Here is a 23,071-nt window from a genome sequence, read left to right as displayed (position 1 = left end):
TGATTTATGCAGGCTCAAAGCCTAACTCGATCACAAACAGGAGATTCATCGTGGAATACAATGTCTGTTTTAACATCCATGCTGGCCGGGTGGCCGAGGAGTGCTGTCACTGAGGAAGATGGGGGAGGGAGGAAGGGAGACGAGGCAGGCATAAACTCGCCTTAGCAGACCCATGAGAAAATTAAGAGGCTGAAGTAGCTGTTCTGAGAACAGAGTGGGTACATCAGGTTAGCAAAGGGGTCGTACAGAAAAACAATGTCAGCAGCCTTAGTAATCCCTATTAAAAATAATTTTGGACTGCAGATACATCCGGGAAAYTGAGTGTATTTACTCTACACAGAGCCAGAAAAAAAATGCATGGGTTTTTTTTTTAGTGAGTTAATTGCCAGTGTCTCTCCCAAACCTGAAGCTACTGCTCACTCAGAGCCCCCTGATTACAGAAAAGACGAAGGCTGCGCTTCCGCTCCCGGAGTCCCTGAGGCCTTAATTCCTCATTAAGGGAAAGGACACAGACTGGCGAGGTTTCTTTTTTTTGTTTGTTGTTGTTTTTTTTAATAGCACGTCTAAAAAAAGCATCCTGTAAATCGTTCCCAAGCAAAGCACACAGGAACGCTCGTAGGGCAGGTCGAGCCGCGAGCCAGGGGCATTCCTTCGCCTTCAGCGCCCGCGGCAGAACCGCTGCAGTTACAGATTAACTTCACCCCGCGCTGCCCTCCGCTTTGCGAGGGGAACTGCAAACGCGCTGAAACGGAGCGCGGCCCCGGGTACCGTGCAGGCGCCAGCGCCCGAGCGCTCCCGGGCCAGTTACTTTTTCCGCAYGCGGGGAAAAGTCACCATCTCTACAAAGCTGGACACGTACGAGCGTTTCCCACCGCCTGTATCATACCCAGCCCGTGCCTACTTGTTGCACCAGCCATACTTGAACTTGCAGTTTAGGTCATTTCAGCGATAAAACTGATCTTTGTCAGGCACACACCACAGCCACATAGCACAACSCTTAGAAGTGAATGAATTATTTCCTCTCCCTCACAAATTTGGGCACCRAACTCAGTTAGGCACAGGGAAAAATCACAACTGAGGTCTGAAGGGAATAGTGACTATTAAGGAGATTATTAATTGCATCTTTTTAACTTCCTTGGTTCAGTAAAGGCAGCAAGTATTTAACAGATAACGGTATCTTCCAACATTATTTGGCTTCCTGTATAACTTAGCTATTGGGAATGATTTTAAGGAGGTATGCAGCTTTTGAGCCCGGAAAGCGTTTACGCCCATGCTTAGCTTGAAAACAGTGTTGTCTTATCAAAGTCAACGAGAAGGAGAGAAGTAAACACTTGGACCCAACAAGAATTAGGACCATATCAAAGCCAGAAACCCACTTAGAATACTGAAGTAATCAAATTCACTTGATACTTCCTCAAACCCTAGTAAAAAAAAACGTACTTTACATASAGCAATATTCTAGAAAGCAAAGATAAAAAGAAGTCTCTTATTCTAGCTACAATTAAAGACATTTAATTGGAAAGCATACAACCTAAACCAAGGAAAAGGCAGAATCTGATGAAGACCTTATCAGGCTGCTACCCTGGACAGCTGAGCCCTCAGGGCAGCATCTTTTCTATCAGCCCCACTGTCTCCATGGGGAAAACCCAACACTTTCCTCCTCCTGTAATCTAATGCTCAGCCAGCCTTCATCCACAGCTCTGCAACAAAGGCTGAAAACCTAAGATTCTAGATGGTTTTTCAAGTTATCTTAACTTCTAAGATCAGACCCCAAAAAGGTAGTCTGTCTGATCTGATCAAAAACTAAAGCACAATTGTGCAAGGTTAACTAGCATGGAACATGTGGCCACATACACTCAAGGTGGCCAACAGAGARTACAGGACACACAAAAAATTATTAACAAGAATAGAATTCTGTTTCCTTTTTGAAAATATAGAAGAATCTCAGTAAAAATTGGAAACAGCTAGGCAGAATCAATCCTGCCTGATCTGAGCTGTGCTGCTTGAAGAGAGTTCTACTGACTGTTGTCTTCCAACTTTTTCTGTATTGGAACTTAAATATATCTAACTGTATTTTTATATACACATGTATATATAGTTGTATATAAAAAGAGGGTATAYGCTAAGCCACTGCTAATTCCCTGGAGTGTCTGAATTACAGTCCCCCAAGCCCTGCCAACATTAATTTTCTGTAGAGTCTTTAGCTTTCCTTCTTGTTCTTTTTTTAAGAAGACTTTCATGTTCTAGAATCTGTGATTACTCAGTTAAAGATACCAGGAAATAAAATCTGTTTGTAATTACCTATATTTCCAAGAAGTCCATTCATAATCGTACTGTGGTCAGGCTTTAACGTATTGCTGTCTTGATTAATGAACTCAAGACTGTCCTGCAGCCTAAAAAAACCCAGAAAATAAAACACACAACAAAACCAGTAATTTGCATTTCAGTACAATACAGCATTACTTCTTTTTTTGCCCCCAGCGGAACGCACAAGATAAGAACTCAGACTTCCACTAGAAGAAGCTTTCAAAGCCTAGACCATATGCTGAGCTAGGCTGATTAACATACAGAAAATCAAACATTGAAGAGTCTGAAGATGGACATTTTTTAACATCTTCTTCATCACCACAAGCTGAAGCCCCCAGCTGGAGCCATTTGTCCCCATCCTGTCCCTTGGCAGRTGAAGGTACTTTGCACCTTACAACATTAGGCTCTACCATATCAGCTCTAAAGGAATGGTCCATTCTTTCACTTAAAGCACACCAACATGAAGACAACTACAAGGAAAAGGTGAGGACACTAGTGACAGAGTATAACAGAATAGGAAACCAGAAGTTAGTTTTCTAGAAAAAGAATCTGGAGGCTCCTAATTAATAATGTTTTTCTTACATTCCTTTGCCCATATCTACCRGTATCACTTCCAATGTACTCACGTATTTAGACTGCCATAGATGCTACTTCCAGTGCGAGCTGTGAAAACCTTGCTGAGCATGAGCTGAGGAGGTGAGCTAGGGGCCAAAAAGAAAGATGTTCGTCAGAAACACAGTGCTGAGACAGACTTTCATTTCCATTTCATATATCCTCATATTATACAGACCTAAACATGACACAAACACATTTTGCATCAAAAGTGACATCAGAATAACTTTAAAGCAGACCCAGAAATTCCTTTTATTCTGCAGTTGTCACATTCAATTCATTAAATATTAGCACTAAGGAGTTAATCCTCTTAAAAGATTAGCTGTAAAAATGAATCTTACCGAATCTGGTGAATTTTCAATGTGGAGCCCTTGTAACTCATGGCCACAGAGCCAAACATCATCTCTCCAAGCATATTAGCATCAGAGGAGCACCGAGAACCCTGAAAAAAAAAATCCATCTGATGTTAAGCATTTTAGGAGCACACTTCCATTTAAGGCAATATATGATTAAGGAAAATATTCCTGTTTCAGAAAAAATATATACTCACTCTCTTGCTCTAACACTGTTTRTACTCCTAAATTAAATGGTTCAAAAAAATAATACTAGCTCAGAAAGTGATCTTCAAATTGGCTGYAAACTAAATACTAAAATCTGCCAACAAAACTAAGCCACCTACCGGGGAGCTGCAGACGTAAACTGCATTGAGTCAGCAGGACAAAAAAGTTTAGCGTTAGAGGATGATTACACACTTTCCTGAATAAGAACCACTGAGCYGAAACCTTGCATCTGCTTGAGCAGAGATAACAGAAACAAGAATTGCAAATTCCCTAGTGATCTGCTTACGCCGAGTGCGGCCCGCAGCCACGCTGGACCAGCGGTTCCTTGACACGGACTGATTCGCAGTTCCCCACGGATGCTGGCTGACTTGTGACACAGCTTCCCCTGCCGCTCTCGTGCCAGCRGCAGGAAGGAGCCGTGGCACGGCGAAGCCGCGGCCGAGCCGAGCGCTTCCTGCGGCTCGGGTGGCGAGGGCTCGTGGTCAGCAGCGCTGGCCAAGTACAAAGGAGGAATGTCGCTACGCAGCATCGGGGGCCGCATCAAGCACTGCGAGCAAGAACCGTCAGACTAAAATTAAAAAGTTACTCAGAGCGACCAACTGGACACGGCTGCCCAGCCGACAGAGGTCAGCTTCTTATTTGCACGCTTTGCATCTCCCTTTACCCAGGGTGTATCTTCTCTATCTTCTCAGATACTTCATAGGTGAGATACTTTGGCACTGTGCAGGGCAGCAGTACATCGCCTTTGCGGTGTGCAATAACCCTTCCAAAAGGAAGTCCTAAAATCAGCCACAGAAATAACCTCGTATTCAGAAAGTGCTAAGTGCCATGACTCCGTGTCCCTTATCCAAGCTCTGAACAACCAGAATCCTCATCCAGAMTCCTAAATAGGCTTGGAATATATCTAAATATTTTATCTCGACTCATACAGTGAGCTCATAGCACCGTCAAGGACAGGGTGTCCACACCACCGATTCCTACCAGGCATAAGGACCGGTACGAGACGGCCACTCGCTGTCCCTGCTCACCCAAGCCCGCAGGGCAGGCGCAAGAGCAGGAAAATGCTAGTCGAGAAGGCAACAGATTTGAAACACCTCTCAGGTTTTATTTCTTTACAAGCACTCTCAATTAAGGTGATAGTACTTTAACAGACATACAGTCAACCCCTGAAATCTGCTACTAACGCCAAAAAGATAGGRGAGAAAGAAAAGTAGCAGCCATAGTTATAAAAAGGAGGATATAATTGCAAGTTTTGTTAGCGTTCCTATGACAGGGCAAAAACTGATCACTAGCTGTCACAGAGAAATTCCCATCTTTACCTTCCAAGATATCATACTGCCTAACTGTCCAGGTGCGCTGCAGGTAGTACTGGAAAAATCAGACTTTAAAATACAACTCAGAAGCTCCAAGGAAACATAAGTATGGATTTTCACAGCTCTAGGAAATGATAGCTCTGTGAGCATCTTAAATTAAGAACATTGCCAATTACTACAGCCAAATATTATGATTAATATTTTTAAATCTGTTGCAGATCACAAATTGAAAAAGTCATTCTGAATAAATGTCAAGCCCTTGATGGCTGGTTTTAGTTTCAACTTTCTGCTAGCGTGAATATTTAATTCTAAAGCTGGAGAAAAACACTTAAAAATAAATTATCGATTCTCCTTATCAAGAAACTGAACTAAAAAAAAAAATGCAAATCAGCTGCTTTCGAATTTAATTACAGGGGTTTTCCTTTCCTCTGAAAGACAGAGACCAGCAACACTGAAGACAACGAGGCAGCCATCGTCTGTGTCAGTCTGGCATTTCGTCTGCACCTAAGGACAATGATTTTACCATGCATAACAAGAGATGCCTATACGTAATACGGAAACACCGCTACAGCTCAACTCTTTGAGCCTTTATTTCTACAAAATAAAGGTCGCTCAAGACCAAAGTAGAATGCAATCAACTGAGAAAAGGGGTTAAAAATTAAAAACCCAAATGAAAAATAGCCAAACAGCATCTGGCAAAAAGGGCACAACCCCAGGCACTGACAGGCTGGACACAAACCAACTCCCTAGGTCATATTTATGAGCTCACATAAAAACTGATCATAAAATACCCACGAGTGTTTGTTATTGCACATTAGCATATTAGAGGTAGTAAAATTWACATGATTTGGAAATTAACATTTCTGAATATAAAATTCATAGCATTTAATCTTCCACTTACTGTACATGTTGTCCTATCAATAAGTAAGTACATATATAAATTAAAAAAGCAATACAGAAATAAATCTCAAATGTCATGATCAACCAGTCAGCCTGGAAAAGATTTACAGTCCTGAAAATATTGACAAGCAGATCCAGATGTAATACTGGTGTAATGACATGCAAATAACTGCACACAAGTTCAGAACCAGATTCAGCTTCATCTTAATGGATTCTAATCACATTTGTGAGATATCTGGATAGAACATAATTAAAAATACCACATAGAAGCCTGGAAGAAAACACGGTATTTCATCTTCCACAGAACAATTAGAACAACCCATGTACAGTCATGTGCATTCCTACAAAGAAGCATACAAAGAACTGCTTAAAAAGTTCTATTAGCACTGTAACATTGTGATTTCCATTTTGTAGCTTAACTCCCCCTGCACCCCTGACACACACGAAGAGAAAAATACCTTATACATACTGTAAATRCATTAAAACATAAGTCATTTTCTGAGGTCTCAAAATCCAGCTGTTAAGCAGATAGAAGATACGAAATACCAGGCTGGCTGACACCTGGACAAACTTACTATGGCCCTTTTGTATACATGATACGTTATGATATAAATCTTTTCATGCAGTGAAGAAGTCTCGTTTTTATGGATCTCTGCTCATTTCCTGGAGGAGCCTGGAAGGAGTGCGGGGAACGCAGCAGGGATCCCGCAGCGGGGGCACAGTGCAAGCCCAACGTACGCTGGAAGTCTCTCACTCGTGCTAGGATGGTCGCAGTCGCACGACAGCTCAGCTCAGCAAGATTTGGACTAGGTGACATGCATGAGGAAACAGGGAGTTGCACAGGAAAACTTCAGACAACTTTGAAAGATGTTGTCATGCCAACCAAGGACATTAATTTCCTTTAATGATGTTGAGCATTATTTACACAGAGCCTGCCCAGTAGGAAGGATAATTTCTGGCTAGCGAGCGGGCATCGTTTTTCTTGGTCGCACAATGCATGAAGGAGGTTATTTTGTGCTGGAAAGAAGCTGCTGACAGAAATGACATGCCTCTTCCTTTCCTAACCACAGCTGAACACCCTTCCAGGAAGGGAGGAATAGAAAACAGAGCTTCAGCCACCTTACTAAAGCTGTGGCAAAGAGCATGATGAGAAAGAGAAAACAAGAAGAATATGCAGCTCACCAAATACAGCAACAGCTAATGTGACAGTGGGAAAGCCAACCCTGAAAGGTTCTTCATTTATATCTACAGCAGATTAAGACATCAGTAGTACTGTACTTCAGAATATGTCATGCAGATAGCAGCTTCCCTCAAACGCACAACTACTTCATTACAGAGAGTGGAAGGGCTTAGTTCTATTTTAGGCTGGCTTAATATAAAACACTTGTGATCCATGGAAGGAGAGATGACAGGAATATATCTGTGTCAGATGACTCCAGCTACTCTCATGGCCAAAATCTCTTATGTAAAACATAACCCAAGTTCACTGAATCCCTCGCCATAAAGCTGTTACCCAGCCCATCCCTATAGGGAGTGCATTTATTACTTCCCTGGTACTTTGCAATGAATCACCTCATCTATACCATGTATAGATACTTGCTGCTCGAAACTACACCTCAAACTGCTGAAGTTAGTTCCTAAGAAAGGGAGTTACTGAAGATTTAGGGCCAGCTGCTTCCAAGAAAGAAAATCATCCTTCAGACTGCCCAACATCATGCCTAAGGCCGACCACACTGAAGGAGGCCATCCCCACGGTCACAAGACGTGATAACCGCCCTAGACAAACTCCTCCTGTCCAAGACATATCTGAGAGAACCAGCTAGTTGGTTTTAGAGTTGTTCAGACCCCAAACTATAAAATTAAAACATGATTCAGTTGGAACCAAAATCTAATTCTGACTCACAGCTCTCCACAACCCACCTCTAATTTCAGGCATTTTAAAACATTCAGTACCTCACCTGTTGTAAGAATTTGACATCATTAAGCAAAAAAGAAAAAAGAAAGGTGTCTTACCTGATATTTTGGACATTGTTCTTTTGCATCAGAGAATGAGGAGGATGAATTGATTGAACTATCCAGGGAAGAAGAGCTATCTCCTCCGGGCTTCAGCTGGCAACATTTCCCAAAAACTCTCACCTGAGCATCGCTGCAGAGTTTCTGAAATACAGACAACACGTGCGTTGACACAAAGACCTACAACCAGAAAATCACTGCTTAGCAGTGCTGCACTTTCCTCTTTAGGTAAGACATTTAACAGCAGAAAAGTATATGCCTCAGGAGAAGAGTTAACAGTATTTATTAGCGTCTCTTGCAGCCCAGATGCAGAAAAGAAAGTTGGRCTGTTTCACATAGCAAGGAGCTAATAGGTCACTCCAGCTCCATTCTCCTAAGTAGATACCTGCCTCTAAAGCTTTACAAGCCTCAATTTTAGGCCCAGGACTAGGAAAAAGGATGGCAGGAAAGAAAGCATGCAGTGGAGGGTGGCGACAACGGGTGCCACCTGCACTTGCCACACTGGGTGCTAAGTGGGGCAGAGTTTGCACAGTTCTGYGCTGTGCATGGCCCTGGGGTGTCAGCCAGACCATGGCTGGAGCTTTCCACTATGCACTGGAAAACTGTATCACAGATAAGGAATAATCGAGCAAGAGCAACAGAGAATTCAGAACAGACTTATGTTATGGGGAGAAGTGGGGAGAAAAGTCATTTTTGTAGATCTCCTCCCAGCTGTATCTACATCCCCATGTCTTTTAAAAGAATGGCACAGAGGTGACATTTTCCATTTCATTTTCACTATGAGTGCTTCATGACACTGCAAATGGACAAAGCTGAAAGCCACACTTAGGGGCAGGGAGAAGTGAGAAAAGTTTCACAAAAGGGCACAGGAAAGAAGGTCCAAGCAGGAAAGGTTCATTCCTGACATGTGATTCAGGCAAAGAGTTGCAAAAATAGGACTTAGAGGAAAACAAGGCTCAGAAGAGGAACTGGAACTGAAATGCAGGACCATCAGATCTTTGCAGGTATACCATCGTACACACAACATTCCCAATTACTGTCACTGGAGATGAAACACCACTATTTTGTTCAATATTTAAAACCATTTGTGATTTCACCTGTGAATCCCAGCATCCCAACGAGAACTAGTACACATTTGTCAACGCCATTAACATTACTAACATTAGGCAATCCTCTCCACTTAAAGATCTCAGAGTACTCTTCATATATTTGCTGAACTTTAGAACACCTACACAAGGTTGACATTACACACATTTACTAGTAGGCAGCATTAAGRGACAGAAATACATCTACACTGCACAAAGTTACATACTAACTATTCCCCAAGACTTTCTCAATTAAAATTTCCTCTACAATCACCTAACCAGAAAGAGCAAACTGGAAGCAAAGAGAGCTGGAAGCAAGGTTCAGGGATGCACAGAARCACAAAGGCGCTACATGGCCTGGCTTCGCCTCTGAACTCACAGGTTTACATCACAAGCTCCCACTTCATTCAAAAATGCAAGTAGCTCTGAAAAAAAGGAAAGGGTAGAATAGGAAAAGCATGAAATCCCCCATGCATCTCACGAGGGCGTTAACTTCATGACTGCTCAACAGTGTCAGCAGCTACTGTATATATGGCAGGATGAGAAAAAAATCCCTACCCCGAATCACTCAGCAAAGGCACCTCCGCATCTAGTGGACACGTTCCTGCTTTCTGTATTACCAACCTCACTTTTGTGAGAAAAGACCACAGCTTGCACTGCCCTGTAGGGATGGCAGATTTTGCTGAGGAAGAAGATGGGAATCCCAAGCCTCTGGCCTTGGCTGTGCCAGTTACATTTTTCTGCGGAATACCTTGGATACCAGGTGGCTTTAATTTGGCCCTAACTGTGGGTGAGATCTAGACAAAACAGCAGAAAATGTCAGGGATTATCTAGCTCTACACGGCAGTTTGCACYGCTGCTCCAATTACAGAGCTGCTGCCACAGAAAGCCTTCAGGAAAAATGTGCAGACAAGCCAGTAATTCTGCGGCAGAGGGGAAAGGAAACGTGCACCAGGCTCCGTGTCCTGTGCTTTATCTACATCTACACCCTTCCCCGGCGGTATCCTCCCCGCATGACAGACTGGCGAGGATTGAACTCTTGCAATATGCAGATTTGTTAATGGCTAATATCCGTGGCTTGAGCACAGTACACAATGGCTGGAACATGTGAATGATAATCATATGACTTTAGTAGGAACTCGTGAACCAGAATTGCATTTTATCTCTGACACAAACAACAATGTCCTAGGCTAGGCAAGCATCATGTGATAAAACCACACAAAATCCACATGGTTACAGAAGCTTTTGCAGGCGAACCRCATTTCAGCTTGCATTTTTCATTGGGTGTTCAGAGTTCCCTTAAAAAGATACTATTTTACTTGAGCTTTCTAGAGATTGTGAGGCCAGTAAATGCATTTCTACAGGTGAAAAAGAAAATTCCATGAAGGAAGAAAAGGAGACCAAGTTTACAAATTATTGACTTCTTGGTAATTTCTTGTCATTAGTGCTGCATTTTTCCTCATAGCGGCTTCCCCTAGATTTACTGGGGAGCAAGATGGCTTGCAGTAATAGTTGCCTAATTAAAAAACTAGAGGGAAATGGCTGTTAGGTCTTCGCAGGGGAATTTAATGAACCAAGACTGCTGCCAGGAGCCTGTAAAGGAGGTCAGATGTTCAGGTTCTTTCCAGTACCACCTGCCAGAACCTTGCAAACAGTAAATCATTCCTAAAATGCAGGACTCTGACAAATTTTGATATTTGCTCTTTAGGAAACTTCATGTGTACGTAAGAATAACCTGTTGGGCTATTAGATGGAGTATCTGCAATGTCCCTTTTTTCTGTAGTTACTGCATCTAAACATCAATGTAATTTTAGATGCAGCATATCTCAAGACACTGTGCAACAAAGGAGCAGGATGACTTGTATTCCAGTAAAATATTCCAAACATATTCAAGTTTTCAAAAATAAAAAGGTAGCCAAATCATTTAAGAACTGTACAAGGAACAGATTCAGAACTGTGGATTTTCCTTCCAAATGCACCCAGTTGCAATAAATCAGGTCTCTGCGCAAAGTGCTGCTGGTGAACCCCAAAAGGCAGATTTTTGTGAGCCGGGGGAACGCGGGCTGGCAGGAGGTGGCAGGCAGCCCACCGGAGTCCCCGTTAGGGTCGAGCTCTTTGCGCTTTCTCTGCCAGCTCTGCGGACACTGCCGTAGTCCTGGAGACTTTCTGACAGCCACAGTTCTTACATTAAAGGTCACCATTTGCTGGAAATCTTGGCCACCTACGAGGTAGCACTGAAGATAATTTATAGCAAAGCATCTTTAAAGAAAGATCAGCTGCAAAGTAATTCTCCTCTGCAGCTCTGCTGCTGAAATCTTTTTTCTCCCCCTCTACAGCAGCAAAGACCTTCCAACTCTGCTACACTAACCCTTGGTTACGATCTCAAATCCCWTGGTTGGGCTATTGAAACTTTTTCTTATCTGTTCCCCTTAAAAATCTCTTTCATTTCTTCCAAAAAAACCTGCTTCCGAAAATCTTTCTCTGCCTCATGGAAACAAGCTGCTTCTCTTTTTCGATCCCTTGGCTTTTCCCACTCGCAGCATATGCTGCTCAGGCTCCTGATCCCAGCTCAGCACCGTGCACTGGGGGGCTCTTGCTCCCCCTCCTCCCTACTCTTTCTCTTTTTTTCTGGTCTCTCTGCACTCCTCTTTCCCCGCTGGTCTCCACACCTTCCTCTAAGCTGACCTTTAGACTCAGTAAATCTTTCAGCTTCTTACATGTCAGCCAGCACCTCTCTTCAGTCAAATCTCTAAGGGTGACTGATCTCTTGGTGTAAATCACCAGCAGACAACACAAAACGAGTAGCTAAACTAGACAGCCAAAAAAAAAAATACACCAAAAAAAAACCCAAACTCATTCAGTCTGCTTGGAGGAAGGCACGGACGCCCCGTTCCCCTCGCAGCTTCTTCTTTGGTGTACTCCTCACTTCTCTCCCGCGGCRCCGCTCCGGTGGCATCCTCGCCCGTTCGACTGCCAGCCCCTTGAGGTAAATGCCTCCGTTTCAACCCGTCTTTGCACACTGGCGTTTACGGCTGCATAACGCACGCGCCACAGGGCAGCAGCAGCGGCACGGTACCGTACCGTACCGCCTTTGCACCAGGCTAGCGTGAGCACAGTGTCAAGGTTGACAAGCCAAGCACTCAGGCAAAGTGTCAGGAAACGCAGGCTGAAAGCTCAGCATTGGCTGGGCCACCTGCTGTCTGCACCTTAAAAACGAAAAGGAGTTGCTTCTCATGCTTGATGGGAAATTCAAAGCAGGCTCAGTAGTGCAGATCTTGAAGGAGTACCTGGGTTCATACACATCTCTTGGCCTGAGCACTCGGTACAACTCAACGAAGACACGCCTGCCCAAGAAGGTCTGCTGCGGGCCTCGCACAGCCACAAGGAACCAGGCCGCTGGGGRGCTGACGGGACTAGTGGGTACATGCGAGCAGAAACAGGCGGGGAGATGTTATAGGAAGAGCGGCAGACAAATTCAGAAATGAGTCTACCCGCACAAATCAGTCACTGGGTGTAATACCATCACCTGCACACCCAGTAACACAGCGCCATCAGAAACTAGACACTCATTTGTATGAGGTACAAACCGAAATAATTCTCTAGAGGAGACTGTGGATCAGACCCACCAGCTTGCCAGCAAAAGTACTTCAAGATCCAAGTAACTGAGAAAATCCAAGGGAGGTAGGTGTCTGGGTGTGGACCAGGGCTGTTCAGTGTAGGCATTAGTAATGCTCACTTCTATCGCATGCTGCCCTCACACACTCGCTATGCAAACGCCTGTTCTGATACATTTGCTCATGATCTCGAGTCACAGGGCTGCGAAGAGATGCCCTGGCAAACACCTCAGATAGGAGAGCGGTCCCACGTCCCGGTGCCTGCGAGGCAGAGGCAGCGGTCTGCTGCAGACCCTGCGTCAGACACCTGCTCACAGAGCCTGCCTAAGCAACGGCCGCCCCCGAAAACCGAGGGAAGACCCTCTTGTGCTTAGCACCAACACGGAACAGGCCTCGCCAAAGGGAGCCCCACGCGGCACGCCGAGCACCCAGGAGCCCGGCGTGGCTCGCCCKGCCCAGCACGCGGCCGACCCTTCTGGTGCCTGCAGCCTCCCCGTCACCAGGCTGCTGCTGAGCTTCACTCGTGAGTTTAACGTCATCCAGACACAGGGAAAACATCCCTACTGTAGGAGGACCCTACAAACCTACTGTATTAGGACCCCCAAAATACGGAAACATGCATTAGGATCCAGCTGGGAAGCAGGCTTATTTACTGTTCGTATCTCCCTCCAGTTCTGAAATCCTGAAAAGCCAAGAATTTTATTGTTGCTATGTACATTTCAGAATTACAGTTCCAACAAAGCTACAATCTCTATAATGAAAGAGTTATTTATTTAAATGAAAATTTAATGAAAATATTTGCATTTTTCCTTACCACAACTTCTGTTACAACTAAAATATTTTAGTGGAGATGCTGGAAATCTCTCAACTGCCTTCTGTCTCTCTGTGCAATATACCCTCCCAAAATTATTTTTTACCCAATATTTWGCTTTACTGAAGACAAGAAGAAAAGAGGCTGATTTAATATGCAAAGAAATCACAAAATCCTCCTTTCTTTTATATTCACATGCCCTTCAAAAATCATGTGCACCCAGTAACGAGCCTAGCTTAGTGGACACTACAAATCTCAAGACAAGCTCTGCATTTTTCACYCATCTAAAAGTTGAAACCTGTTGTTTTGCATCTTGAAATATGTCTCTGGAAAGTTTCCTCTGATACTCCTTAAATTTTGTAAGTTACAGAATGTGAATGGCTGAGTCATACTTAGCCTTGGTCTACTGCACAGAACTCTTGACGTACACTGAGATTACAAATATATAAAATAGAGCTTCAGGCATATGATTCTTAAATAATAATTGCTTTCAATGAAACTGTTTCATTATACTTCTCAGAAACAAMAGAAAATAGGAAACAAAGAGCTCCTGCACAACTAGCAATATCAAAAATATGGGACCTTACATACAAATTCCCTGCATTAAATTGATTAGACTGCAATCAGAATAGTTTGGTCACTKCTTGGAGTTTCTGCAGATATCCCCCTTGGACTATTTGTAAATCTAGAGGTATAAATCACATCAGGAGACTGGAGGGAGYAAAATGCAGAAAGCACTGGCTTTTGTGAGGCTGTTAACAGATACCCTTTCACTAGGGAGAGCGCCCAGCCCACACACATCTTGCTGAAAAAGGGCAAGAGTGCCTTGGAATGTGCTTAGAGCCAAGATCTGGCTTTGTATAGGCAGGGTGTGTCTTTGTTAATGAAAATCATGATAAAGAGCGAGAAAAATAAACAACGCAATTCCTTGAGAATGGCCAGTATGTACTGCTAACTGTACAAGTCTGTACTAAGCTTACAGCAAGCTCAGCAGAGGACTCTCCTGCACGTTTTTACCTGCATAATGCTTCTACCCTTGCAAAGTTTTGTTTTATGAGGACAGTTTTGCCTGAGATGACATTATCTGAGCACTGCAGAAGAGGGCTATCAGGGCAAAAAAATATTTCAACATATTCCTTTTCAAAGTCTGATAATATGGCAAAAAATGAAATATATCAAGTTACCATAGACCCATACTGAGCATTTCAACTAGTCTGGGACCAGTCTTCCTCCACCAACCTCACATAGTCATCTCATGGGGACTGTGAATGTACCTGATTATTCCTCCTCACCCTCCCTCCCCTTTAATGAARAAAAATGAAGAGGATAATCATATGGAACCATATTAGATTACTTATCAGCCATTTATTCTGCTGCTAGAAAGCTGTCACAGTCAWCCACCTTTCTGAAATAAACCCAAGCAGTCAAATCTTCAAATTCATTATGCAAGTACAGATCTATCTTAGAGAGGTTTTAGGCCTTCAAGAAATCAATAGAAATACGGCAAGAGGATTCATACTACACAAAGTCTTTTTTATTAATAAAGCAGTAATAAGCAAGGCCAATAATTCATACCAGTAAACCTCTTCAAAGATCTTTAGATGGTCTTTAAAAACCTCTGTTTTCCTGGCAAGAACATCTAGAAGAATAGGACCTTGCGAAGTAATAAAGCTGTGCTAACAAGTTAAAATTATAAAAAAAAGATGCATTTTGTTCAGTATTTGTCATACCTCCCAAATTCTCAAAAAGAACAAGGAAAATAAGATCTTGATTTGGGTCTATAAATGTGCTCACGTAAGCTACGGAGAATCCTGGAAGTCAGTGCCTGTGACGCACAGATTGACTCCCAGAGGATAAGGTACATGGAAGGAAGAAGGGCTGAGGATCAGGATGAGAAGCACCAGGCCAGCAGCATTCAGCAACAGCCTGAAGAGTTTTCAATGTTGGATGAAGAATCTTCTGGCTGTACTCCAATATCTAACATGAAAATCAGGGCTTGGGGGTAAAATGTTATTTGGTGTATTCCTACTTACAGGACTTCATGAGGTCCTATGGGAAAAAGCAACTGTGAGCATAAGTTCAATCTACACAATCCTTTCGGCTTGTAGAGCTTAAAACACTTTGCAAATGTTTTTAGAGATGGCGAAAAGGAAGTTCAAAGCAGTTAAATACAGTGTCCAAGTTCACAAAACCACTTACAATAGCGCTGTAGCTAGAAATGAGATCTTCTGGCCAGAGTCCCTACACAGAAATATCCTCATCTGGCTGCATCGGTTATAATTTCAATTAATAGATTATCAAGCAGACCACGCCAAACAGAAAGCCCAAAAGAAAAGTTTACAAGTAACTTTGTGTCAGCAAAGCACAGAAACAACAGTTGGTAAAAGCTGATCAAGATGGGACTAGGAGGACTTCCCAATTCAGAAGGCAGTCTCCCGGCTACGGAAAGTGGCTGTGCCACAAAAAACTTTCAAAAAACACCAAATTCTGCATTGTCTCGGTCTCCCAGCACTGCCTGCTGCAGCCACAGAAGACACCTTCTCTTTGAAAGGGCAGAAAGTAGAAGAGCCCAAGAATAAACAGTTCACTACAATATTTAAAGCTGCTAGGGTGAAATCAGTGAAGCTTGAATAATTTGCAATTTAATATGCATCTACATTTAGCCCTGAATATAATCAAAGTTTAAATGTTAATATGAATAAAAGAGTATTTGTGACTTACTAATCATAATTGTAAAAAACATACAGAATGTAACCATGTAAATTATTAAAATACTCACCGACACCGAAACATCCTCTATTTTTCTTTTAGTGCTGGAGTCAAATAAGACATTCCGCCCTCTTCTTTCACAGTCCTGATACACAATCAGTCGGATCTGACTTGGGTCAAACTCCGGCAAAGGCCAGCTTTAATGAAAAATCAGAGATTAGAAGTATTAATTACAACAATTTTTTACTACACTGCTCTTTCTACATTAGCTGTATAGTCAACTTTATTGAACATAAAATYCAGTAAATGCAATGTCATTTCATCAGACCCTTTGAYCCTGTATTAGATTTGGGATTTATTTATTTATTTATTTATTTAAGAAAACACATTGCTTGTAAGTAGAYAAATTACACTGGCATAAAKGGTGCCACTCCACTGCAGCTATTCAGCAATGATGTTTAGCTCTGTCTTACGATATTTAATGATTTCTTCAAGATCCAGCTTCATGGAATCAAAGTCACAGAAGAACTCAGCTTCTGTGTTTAAAGACAAAAAAAGTCTCTTGTCATTGCAAGGACTAGCTTGAAAGACCAACATGATTGCGTTTTTTTATATAATAATGAATTTTTTCATTTGCAGYCATCATTTTTAGATCTCTGGGTTGTCAAAGCACCATCAGCAGTGAAYCTCACATATGAAAAAAATACAAAATACCTCTCTTGCCATGCCTCAGRTATCCAAAACACTGCAATAACTTACATTTAAAAAATAACTGCATTAATATGCACTTCAACATTTATTCCAATATGTATGCCATGATATTGTCGGAATGGATGGCCAGATGTAATCTGGTCCTGACTACAGATGATATAATTGCTATATTCAGACACAGGAATAATCTCCACTTTGGCTACTGTGATGCAAAGCCATGTTCCTACATGGGACAGCAGAATGCACGTGAGAACACATGCCGTGGTCCTCTTCTAACACAGCTACTCCCAAACCAGTCTTGCAGCTAGTAACAGGAAAGGACMTGTCACGAGCCTCTTCCTTCCCTAGTCCCCACAGACTCCTCTGCAAAGAGAGAACTCGCAGGGCTCATACTTGAATGTTAATGCATGTGATCTTGATTTTATGGTTGCATCATAGATCTCAAATTTTTAATGCCRAGAACAAAATTCTTTGTATCCTAAGCAGAACGGGAAAGGACCTGTACTATGACATTATAGGACACATTAAAATGAACAACCAGACCAATCTCACACCAGGCAACCCTATAATATTATCAGCCAGCCCAGCAAAGACTGTTAGCCAAGGACTTGGACATCCAGGCTTACTGATATGTTCYCTGTTCCTGGTAGCTAAGAAATGAGATGCCTGTTCTATAGGTGAAATAACAGGAATGACCTTTCAGCGAATTAAGAACCTTTTCTCCCAGATCAAATGAAACTCTTATCTCCTTATCCTTGGCCATCAGGAAAGTCGAGTTAGCACGGAACAAACACGAAGAAGCGCGGAATGAGAACCTGGAACTTTCCAGCCTTTAACGAAGAATACAGGCTCCCAGCTTTGGACAAAGAGCTGTGTGGATATTTCTTTCAACAAAAAGACTCTCAGAATTGATAACATGGTAAATTTAGGATGCTTAGCCACAAGATGATGGTAAGCTTTACTCTCCTCTGTCCTTTTAATTCACGGACCAAAAGGATGAATTCCTTCCCTGTGCCTGCGCTTTACGTGATCAGTATGCTAACGAAGATTCTCATCTCGACAAGTTGTATACTTGGTTGTAGCAGAGTTTTGATAGCCAAAGCCACCAACACCTACCAAACATTTTTAAGAATGTCCAACCCAAATTCACAGGCTTTACAACTTGTGTAGTACCAGCTGAGTAAAACTAAGTGTCAGCACAGTCACTCACTCTCTTGGAAGAGGAAATTCATTTCCTAATCTGCTCAGCCCCATCGTTTAGCAACAGAAGAGAAAAACAGAAGCTGCAGAGAAGACACTGTGCAACAAATGTCAAAAGCAACTTATTACAAGAAAAAAGCTTGAGCAATTTGAAACTGAAATAACTCAGTGTCTGGATCAAGGAGCAAAGAGTCTTCCAATTTGGCTGGGAAGGCACCTAAAGCCAAGCACCATCCCGTAGGGGCCAGGTCACGTGAAGAGCAGACTGGCAATCAAACAAGTTCTATACGAAAAAAAGCATTTGGCAAGATAAAAAACTCAGAGAAGAGTTTACATACAGCAGGGGCCTCTGCTAACCAGCCCAATCCCACATTTCAGAAGAGATAATAAACCAGAGCCATATTGCTYGATGCCTATTTGGAGAGTGCTATTAACCGAGACGCTCAAAGGGCCTAGAGAAGGGCCTGACTTTGGCTAGAGATAAGAGGGCAAGCAATACTGCTGGATAAACTGGCTTCCAGGAGGAACCACCTCCTTATGTTTAAGTGAAATCAGTGGAAGTCCGGAAACTCGTTCCGTGAGTTGGGCCGCTGCCGTTCTTATAAACAAACGGCATGTGATAATAACAACGGAGTGCTTGCCAAAAAGGTACTCTCTCTCGCTCCACCCTTGCAATACATTTGAATTTCCTCCACGCTCAGACAAAAGCACGTCTTCCATTACCTAGTACTTTTGATATTTGACTTTGAAATTAGTGGCAAAGAAGGGCAGTCACTGTTCCAGATCTCAGGAAAGTCCACTCACCAAGAGCTCCAAGAGCAGATTACACACTAAGGGGAGAGAAAGCTAAATATAAAACTCCTGCTGTATTTGGCAACACATTTGASCAAGGTAACAAGAGCCTGTTTACTTCTCAGTTTCTTCATATGACATTTTAACTTTCTCTAGACAAGTATTCAGCAGATACTATAAATCATAATTTGAGATCGTTCCAAGCAAGCGTTATCTAGGTTACATAATACAGTCCTTAAGCACATTTCAGCCTTGCAAAAATATTCCCTGGCAAGAGCGGGCCACTTCCCAAACCAGAAGACATGCCGGGAGAGCTGGGGGAAAGTTTGTCCAGGCAGACAGTAAACAGAGGCAGCCGAGCACCTCCAGCACGCCACCAGCACCTCCTCGCCACGCAGCACGGGCTCCTGCCGGAAACACCGCAGAGGAGCTCTGCTTTTGTTCTTAGCAGCTCCGAAGCACCATTAAGTCTTATATCTAGATAGATTACCCCCAGAAACATATTAATGCTCATGTGCAATATGCAGGGCACGTTCTCAAAACAAATAAAACAGGGCAATGCTCCAGCACTGCTCTTCAGCTGGATGGAAAGTGACCTAGATCTTCTGAATATAATTAGTTCTGTATATAAATGGAAACTAACGTTGACATTTAACTGATGTTTTCTTGAGATTTTCACAGGCAAACTAGGAGATGCAGCATCACATGTTCTAGTAACGTTAATGAAAGGTGAATCTCCATCTCCCACACTGTTCTGGAAATGACAGTGTTTTTCCTGCATGACCTATATCTACTGCTGTTTGATCTTCCCTTGGAACTGATTTTGTGTGTGTATGTATTCTTTTATTTATTTATAAAAGAAAAATCTTGTCACTTCTACAGGTGAAAGTGCAACTTTGTCTCAAAGTTAGTACTACCAGCTTGTGCATGGAGCAAGGGAAGTACTGAAAAGTAAAACTACTTCTAAGCAGGACGTCAGTCCTGTGGAGATCTCTACTGTGCAAAATAACCATACATATAGAAAGGGATGTTAAGAAATGGGGTTCTCCTAAATCATTAAAGTGTAAGTGCTGGGTGGGATTTTTCAGAAGCAAATAATGTAAAACGAATCTCTTTAAATCTGAAAAATGCAGCAGAAAATAAATTCTCTTTAGATTTTATGCAGAACAAGTTGGACTCCAGAGCCTGGCAACGGAGCATGGTGAGGTCCTCCTCGCAGACTTCAAGCTAACAGAGGGAATTTCGTTGGAAATTGCTGCAATCAAATCTTACACGTAGCTAAAATGGACTGTAACAAATATTTGGAAAAGAATACCCAAATTTCAGTCCTATTGGCTGCTGAATAAATATGGGAACAGCCAGAGTGTAAGCAATCTGCAGAATCCAGTCCGCATGGATCACTAATCAAATGCATTTTCAGCAAGTTACAAATATTTGCAAATCTTATTAGGCTGTGGCTTTACAGTCACTTTAATCTGCCATAAATCCATCCCAAGCTTACAGGGACCTGCCCACCCTCCTTACGTGCACCAGCGCTGCCGAGCGAGCAGCGCCGTGCACGTGGCCGCAGAGCGAGCAGGACCCAGGATGGTGACCAGCCCTTCCGCGGCGGAGTGGGCTCCCAGCAAGGCCAGGCGCTCCCGCTCAGGGCTGCGTTGCACAGGGCTGACGAGGGAATTATTCGAAATTGATAACAATGAAACCATGGCCTGAAGAATAATATTTAAATGCAGGTTTGCGCTTAGGCCACATTGCTGTTCAGCCCTCTTTCATCTGTTTGGTTTTGCTGCCTTTCTGCACTCAGCCACAAGGAGAATTATTGGTAGTTCAAGTTCGCAGAGCCATTAAACGCCTCCTGACAGCACTACAAGGAGTGCACAGCAATCCAGAATTCCAGATTTTGTCCAAGGATGGATTTTGTCACATATCTAATTCCTGGGATTTATTGCTGTCACAGACATTTCTCAGTAAGAAGCAATCAAATGCTCTTAAATTGATATTACTAAACTCCTGCAAGCTCTAATAGATGAAACAACAGACACCCAAATMCCCATTAACACTCCACCAATTAAAATACAAGACTTCCTCCATAATTGAAACAAGTACATTCCTTCCTCCTTTCCACTACAAAATGAATGGAACTTTTTTGTTACAGTAAGGGTTTAATACTTTTTTTTCCCCTCTTGGCTAAGACTTTAGTTCTAAAACAATTTTATATGAAGACAACCTGGAGTGTGTCCAACTATTTCTTTTTTTAATAATTAACACAGATTTTAAGTCTAAAAGGAGAGCAACTGAAGCAAACTAATTAAAATATTCAACAGATAGGAACTGCAAGAGTTTGCTAAAAAGTAAAAATGCTCAAAACAAGAATATGACTAACTATTGAAAAAGTAACTTGAAACTATCAGTCAAGCTATTGTTTTCCTACATCATGTTTCATACTTTTAAAAACTGCCTGGTGATGAATCACTTGGAACTATTTTTAAAAGCATCTACGCAAATGATATTTATAGTTTATGCTAGCTTATCTGTTCTGCATGTTTTTCATGTTAGCACCTTTTTAGAAGGCTGACAGAAACAGCCATCCCCGAGCAGACGGCAGGTCTACCTAACCCTCCACCACCCYGGCTTTGAAGGCACTGGCAACCTCCATCAGCACAGAGGGAAATGTTTCCTGGACTCCCCGTAGGTGAGCACTGGGCACAGAGACCCGCCAGTCTTGCTGGAAAGCCTGCAGATGCACTTCCTTATCCGTCACCATTACTGGTGTTACAGGAGTGCTTAGAACCACCCAACTTCTGCCAAACAGAAACGTGAGGCAGAAATACTGTMTCAAAGAGTTAACATCATAAGTGTGAGACCCTTCTGATACCCTTGTTGTGATCTTACATATGCAGATTATTTCCAAGGTCCATGGAGATGCATGTCGATACAGGTGTATACTCACTTTGTGGCCCAATACTATTAGGATCCTGTAGCTGTTTTATTATAGTAGCAGAAGGCAAATGGTCCTTCTCTGGTCCAGCCATCACATTACACAACTTTCACCTCTGATTGAGAGACCTCTTCCAAATTCCTGTGCAKGTTTCTACTACCTTTTAACCGGATCTTTTCATTTCCTTTTGGCTTTGAGAAGATAGGAAAAAAGTTGAGTATATAGGTCTCAGTGAGGGTATTCTATATACTTGAGTATCTTCTTACTATGATTCAGTAATTCACTTATTTGACCATTACTGCGCAAACACAGCTGTGCAGATACTTCTGAAAGAGCACAACTGTTTTGGAACCAACCAAAACATGAAAGTATGGCATGTTAATGACCCATACAGTTCCTCCAGTTTTGGAAGAGGATCAATTAGCAGAGCATTTTTAATAGAGATTTGGAAGGGTTATATTTTATTCTACTAATAACACCTGAAATGCAGAAGGACATTATCAGGATTCAAGTGATAAGGATGATCCAAACTGCATCACTGATTTCCTAAGTTGGCATTTTCAGTGAGAGGCTCCATTTAAATGCTAGTGACACAACACGACCATAAGGCTGCAAGGAGGAAGGGGATCCCAGAACTAGAGAAACCACGGGGCCTATACTTAGAAAAAATTCTGCAAGACAATTTTCTTTATAAGAGTTGAGGTCACTTCAGGGTTGTGTGACAGTTGTGGTGAATGCATGCTGATTCTGCAGAGAAAACTGGTGTTTGCCACTTGACCAAGGCCACCGAGGGAGCCTGTGACAACTAGATTGCGAAGGAGCTTACCCACGCCCTTCGGGTGACGCTGCCCTCTGTCACTTCGCCCTCAGCTGGGGCTTTCCAGAAGTCAAAGATTCTGCACTCCGGGTCGCTTCAAAGAACTGCTAGATAACCAGTCACCGTAGGATGACAACCACCCATCACTAGCCACTGCCTTTAGAGGCTACGTTTTTATGGTTTATCACCAGGAAACAATGTTTCTTTAAATATATATATATATATACACACATATATATATATCTCCAAGCCTTCCTCTTTTCACTTCTTGAACCCCAGCAGGAATGGCAGGCGCTGCAGCAGGGTAGAGGTCAGCTCTGTGTTACACCTATAAATCTGTCTCATTCATTTACCAGCTTAGCAATCCTCACCTTGAATAGCTGCACGACTTGAGCTCCAGGAAACTTCTGCTGCTTATACTAAGCGCATATCGCACACTAGCTACATAGGCAGTCAGGTATTTCGTGCTCAGTATAGCAAACCTGGACCTAAACTTCAATTGGCTTCTCCACTGTCCTTGGCTCTGCTCAATTCTTTAACTGTACATGAAGCTGACTGCAGTTTGTTTTCATTTTTTTCCTTCCTTCTAAGTCACTTGGCTCTCATTAAGATTCATAATTTACACACTGAAGTCCAATACATGARCCAGATGCCTTTCCACAAGCAAAAAGACATAATGCACACAGGTT

General features: G+C 42.6%; 1 protein-coding gene across 4 annotated transcripts in view; it reads right to left on the bottom strand.

Moving 5' to 3' along the window:
• The window catches only part of FNIP1 (folliculin interacting protein 1), a 66,428-nt gene that overhangs the window by 18,433 nt on the left and 24,924 nt on the right, over nt 1-23,071 (bottom strand). For all 4 annotated transcript variants that reach the window (XM_085312771.1, XM_085312772.1, XM_085312774.1 and 1 more), the window contains exons 2-6: nt 15,995-16,121; nt 7,706-7,849; nt 3,261-3,361; nt 2,934-3,008; nt 2,302-2,393 (exon numbers count right to left, since the gene is read on the bottom strand). In XM_085312771.1, the coding sequence (XP_085168897.1) occupies nt 2,302-2,393; nt 2,934-3,008; nt 3,261-3,361; nt 7,706-7,849; nt 15,995-16,121 (539 nt within the window). The remainder of the gene's footprint in view (nt 1-2,301; nt 2,394-2,933; nt 3,009-3,260; nt 3,362-7,705; nt 7,850-15,994; nt 16,122-23,071) is intronic.

Source organism: Rhea americana, unplaced genomic scaffold (assembly GCF_003343005.1).
Source record: "Rhea americana isolate MKP2758 unplaced genomic scaffold, rheAme1 scaffold_37, whole genome shotgun sequence".
NCBI lineage: Eukaryota > Metazoa > Chordata > Aves > Rheiformes > Rheidae > Rhea > Rhea americana.
This window is presented reverse-complemented; position numbering and strand designations above follow the sequence as displayed.